This window comes from Myotis brandtii, unplaced genomic scaffold, assembly GCF_000412655.1.
Source record: "Myotis brandtii unplaced genomic scaffold, ASM41265v1 scaffold412, whole genome shotgun sequence".
Taxonomy (NCBI): Eukaryota; Metazoa; Chordata; class Mammalia; order Chiroptera; family Vespertilionidae; genus Myotis; species Myotis brandtii.
The window spans coordinates 2,970,997-2,976,357 of NW_005365832.1; the positions used below are offsets into that span (position 1 = coordinate 2,970,997).

Here is a 5,361-nt window from a genome sequence, read left to right on the forward strand (position 1 = left end):
CTCCCTACTGGGGATGTGCCCTCAACCCAGGTACATGCCCTTGACCAGAATGGAACCTGGGACCCTTGAGTCCACAGGCCAACGCTCTATCCACTGAGTCAAACCGGTTAGGGCCCACCTTTTCTATTGAACCCCTTGCAATATAGTTTCCTACCCCATCATTTTACTCCTCTCGTCAATATAATCTGTCCCTATTCCACTCACTATTCCAGGAACTGTACAGGTGACTGGACTATCACCCCCAAGCCTCCCATTTGCCCAGCGAACTCCTATTCAACCCTTGTCTCTTCCTTCCCTCCCAAGCCCGACGTGAATGCCCTATGACACTTGCTGTCACCCCTTCACTGGCTGCCTCCCTAACTAGGCTGAGGGCAGAGGCTGTGTCTTCCATCTTGCCCCTGAACACCTTGTGCTTGGTAAAATTTGTGAGCTGTAAGAATGGCAGGAAGTGTTAGGGCTTCCGTGGTGGGACAGTGAACACATCTCATTTTCCTGTTATGCCCTACAGCCAGGATCTCATGGAGATCAAACAGCCTTAAAATGGCACACTCTCCTCGCCCCAAGTAGCTGTGGGCCATTCACTCTCCTGGTGCATTACCTGGCCTTGCAGATTAGGTTGCTTTGAACCAGGCCAGGAGGTGTGGAGGGAGAAGACAAACAAGAGATCCAAGAACTCACCCCAGCAGATGTGGGCTGGGCAGCTGGGATGAACGGGATGACTCCGTGGGAGGCTGTGACCTTGGGAAGGAGTGAAATAGTGAAAGAAAGATGGGGATGGCTCCCCCACATTTGGTTTCTTGTGTGGCTGGGTCCTATTCTGGCAATGAACCCTAAGTCAGGCCCCAAGGCAGCAGCAAATTGGTGTTTTGTGGGAGCCTGAAGTTTTTATAATATTGGAGACCTGCCTTCAGGGAAAAAATATAAAATTAGCAATGTAAATTAGGTACAGGGCCTTGGAAGGGGCCATGGGAGTCCTGTGAAACGTGCAGTAGTCCAGTGCTAATGTAGGCACATGGGGTGCTGACTCCGGCAGAAAATCCAATATTTGTGGTTATCCATGAATATTCATGCAAATCACCCACTTGAGAAACAAGTTAAAAATAAGCCTCTGGCCCGGTGGGTGTGGCTCAGTGGTTGAGCATGTACCCAGGAGCCAAGAGGTCACCTGTAGATTCCTGGTCAGGGCACATGCCCATTTGGGGGCTCAATCCCCAGTAGGGGGCGTGCAGGAGGCAGCTGATCAATGATTTTCATCACTGATGTTTCTTGTTCTCTCTCCCTCTCCTTTCCTCTCTCTCTAAAAATCAATAAAAACATATTTTTAAAATAATAAGCCTCTGCCTCCATCCCAGAAATATTGGCTCTGTAATCAGAGGTTGGGACCTGGAAGTCTCAGGTGAAACACATTTACTTGGAATGACTTCTTTATGCCGTTAGGCACCAGGAAGAATGAACAGAAGAGGACACTGGGGAGATGGTAATGGGAAGCTGGGGTAATTCTGCCTAGAGCGGCTTCCGGCCATGTTTCCTTGGGAGTCCATGCATTTTCAGCTTTCTCCTAATATAGGTGAATTTCTTCATTTAGGAGGTCTAGAGAAAGCCCAGAGAAGTCTGTAGTGAATTTAGAAGTGATACAAAGGGAAGTGGTAGGAGGGTGTGCTGACCAACAGTGAGATTTTGACGCTGCATAAATGGGAGATGGCAGAGCCAGTGAGGGAGGATTTGGCCTGTTGTTTGCTTTTGTGTGTTTGTTTTCCTGGAATAATGAGTGGGACAGGGGCAGATATATTGGCTAGAGGAAAATCATACAATAATTAATAAATAGTGATACAAGAATAAACTCTGTGTTTCATGTATTCACCACTGTAGGCCTGCTTTTGCCCACCCCCTGTATTTCATCTGCCAACCTACTTAATGATGAGCTTTAGGATGAACTGACAACATATGGAAGGAACTGTCTGAGGCAGGCACCTCTGGTGGGAATGGAAGAAGAAAGCATCAAGCTAGCTGTTTGGTGACCGAAGGACAAAGCAGCTGGTTGCACCAACTGTTTGCTTTTTCACTCAAGGCAATGTTAACACATGCATCACAAAGCTGTTTCACTCTCGGGGTGTACTGACCCAGCCCAGTATTACATCTCTTTGTGCAGCTGTTTCTAAGATGAAGTTAGTCTTTACCTCTACCCAAGCCACGTATGATCTCCACCCATGAAATCCTTCTTAAACCTCAACCAGAAAAGGTCCCAAGCCAATTCTAGCAGATTCTTACAGAACATAACGCAGGGGGTTTACATAAGTTATTTGTTCTCCCTCTGTGGAAATATGCAAATGTTTTACAGAGGAGAAGTACACAGTGGTTGTTGACATGACTAGCTCAGTAACCATGGTTATTAAATTAATAGTCCCTAATCCTTAAGAAGGTAAAAGCATTGCATTGCTGAGTCAGAGAAAGGCAAGTTTCCCAGGGGTATTTTTCTAAGTTTTGCATACACACCACCTCCACAGCAATAACGTAACCTGAGTCCAGATTCCATTGTCCACAACTCTGGATTTAACAGGCTTTTCCCTTCCTCATTTGGACACACACCCCGATCTAACAGGCACGAGGCTCTCTGTAGCCTTCATGTACCCTACGTAGTGGGACTATCCAGATGGTGTGCTATAAAAATGGCTATGTGTTGAGTTGCGAAGTGTTGCCCTAGTCCCTTTGGGAGTGCCATCTTATTATCTTCCAAAATATGATAAAAATTGCATAATTGCATTTAGAAATGCATCTGAGAAAGAAAGAAAACAAAAAATTGCATTTAGAAATGCATCTGAGAAAGAAAGAAAACTCCTTCTCACCTTTATCAATGAGCTCCTTTACATGCAAAAGTGGAACTCTGAGCAAGAACTCAAGAGAACATGTTACTTGTCGGCATCCGAGGAAAAAGAGTGTAAAAAGCAAAGGGGCCCAGCCTGTTTGGCTCAGTGTTTGAGTGTTGATTCATGAACCAGGAGATTACGGTTTGATTCCCAGTCAGGGCACATGCCTGGGTTTCAGGCTCAATCCCCCATAGAGGGCGAGCAGGAGGATCAATGATTTTCTCTCATTGTTTACACTTCTATCTCTCTCTCCCTCTCCCTTCCTCTCTCTGGAATCAATAAAAACATATTTAAAAAATAAAAGCAAGGGGGCCTGGGCCCCTCTTTTCCTTGACTCGCTTCTTTCCAGTCCGCCTCACAGGCACCAAGTACGGCTGTGGGAGTGGAGGCTGTGGCTCCTGCACTGTCATGGTGTCAAGATATGACCCCAAGACCAAGAAGATCCGGTATCCTTTGTGTTGGCCAGGGCTATGCTTGGGTACATCTGGGAAGGATGTGGAGCCTCCCACTTTGCTGTCCATATTCACTCCTCTCCTCCCCACAGGTGTCTATGGCACTCACACAGCTCTGGGCCTGCTCTCCCTGCAGCTTCCTAAGTTCCAGATCTTTCCCATGGACTTTCTTCCCATCAGATTATATTTAATCGGGCTAGTGTGCAACCAGAATATTTGTATTTTCAAAAGCTTTGCATGGCTGGGAATCACTGGGCTTAACTAACCCATGGTGGTTTATATAAGTCAATATGTCATCTTATGATTAGTAAAAAGTTTTTTTCCCCTAGAATGAGGGGGAAAAAACAGAGAATTGAGGGTCTCTGGGAGGCACTACACAAAACACTTCCTTATTCTATTTTTCCATTTCTTTTTAATATCCTACATCAGCCACATGTAGGTTCTTTCTTGAACACTTCCAGAAATTTATGGTTTTATATCTAGAGTTCTCTGTATTCTCAGGAAAATACAGTTTCATGATTCTCCTGGACCGACATGACTCCCTGAATTATGCTACCCATCCCTATGATTCCTAGGTGTTCTCTTTACACAATTCTATCACAGTCATTATCCAGTTACCGCGTGCCTGGTGCCCATCTGTTCTCTGTATGGGGTTGCTGTCACCACGGTAGAAGGTATAGGAAGCATCAAAACCAGGATTCACCCCGTGCAGGTAAGAGTGTACTCTGATTGGGACCAGGTATTGGTATAGGTACCCCACATAGTCCCATGTACTCTAAATAGGTCACCAACTGTGAAATCCTTTGTGTTTTTAAATTCGCATTTTGTTAGATTCCATGCTTCGTAGCTAGGGATCTTTTCAAAGATTGGTGTATAAACCAAGATTTCTTCATTAATTTTAATACATCTTACTTATCTTCTCAGCCCCATCTTTGCCCTAAACTAAAACAAGGACAGTTCAGTCTCATGAGAAAAGAAAATTAGATAGAAAATCAGAAGTTTCTAGAAGATAACTGGTTATCTACCACATTCAAAATACTGAACTCTGAATGAGAGGCTAATTTGTGTAGAAATACTCCCACACTCACCAAATGTCTCAGGAGAAACTGAGCAGCCAGGTGGCAATAAAACACAGCTAAAATGACAACGTGTTGACTAAAGTTTACAGGACTTTTTGAAGAAATGGCAATGCTATTTTCATATACTAGCATAGGAACTGCTGCAGAAGTTGTCTTAAAAGCAGTGTATAGAAAGAAAATTATAAATAGCCATATTTTCCCTTGACATTCTTTCTCTTCGAAAACTGGGCTTGGAGCATAGAGGCTAAATAAGAGTGTCCTCTGACAGTGTGTTACCATTGATGGGTATTTGGTTATAGTGCATGTCTTTCAACCATAATCTTAATGACTTTTTTATCTTATTAAGATCCTACCTCATACCTGACTCATCACCTTAACAGTTATGGAAGCACCTAATGCTACAGCCTATCAGATTTCTTTCTCTCCAGTCATCTTTCAAAATTACACTTGACATTCAATATTACATTAGTTTCAGGTGTAAAACCTAGTGGTTTGACATTAATATAACTTATGAAGTGATCCCCCTGGTAAGTCTAGTACCAGCTGGCACCATACAGTTATTATAATATTATTGACTATATTCCCTATGATGTACTTTACATCCCCATGGCTATTTTGTATCTGCCAGTTTGTACTTCTTAATTCCTTCCCCTTTTTCACCCAGTCCCCCAACCCCCACTCCCATCTGGCAACTATCAGTTTGTTCTCTGTATCCATGAGTCGGCTTCTGTTTTGTTTGTTTGTTTATTTTGTTCTTTAGATTTCACATAGAAGTGAGATCATATGGTATATGTCTTTCTCTGTCTGACTTATTTCACTTAGCATAATACCCTCTACGTTCATCTGTGTCCAAATGGTAAGATTGTATCTTTTTTAAGGCCAAGTAATATTCCACTGTACCACGGACTTTTAAAATTTTTTTAAATCTTTATTGTTGAGATTATTACAGATGTCCTTCTTCCCCCC

At 43.5% G+C, this 5,361-nt stretch overlaps 1 protein-coding gene across 1 annotated transcript in view; it reads left to right on the forward strand.

Moving 5' to 3' along the window:
• LOC106727356 (aldehyde oxidase 4-like) overlaps positions 1–5,361 on the forward strand; it is a 14,807-nt gene that overhangs the window by 5,482 nt on the left and 3,964 nt on the right. Inside the window, exons 3-4 of the mRNA XM_014545563.1 lie at positions 3,214–3,310; positions 3,920–4,028. Of these exons, the coding sequence (XP_014401049.1) occupies positions 3,214–3,310; positions 3,920–4,028 (206 nt within the window). The remainder of the gene's footprint in view (positions 1–3,213; positions 3,311–3,919; positions 4,029–5,361) is intronic.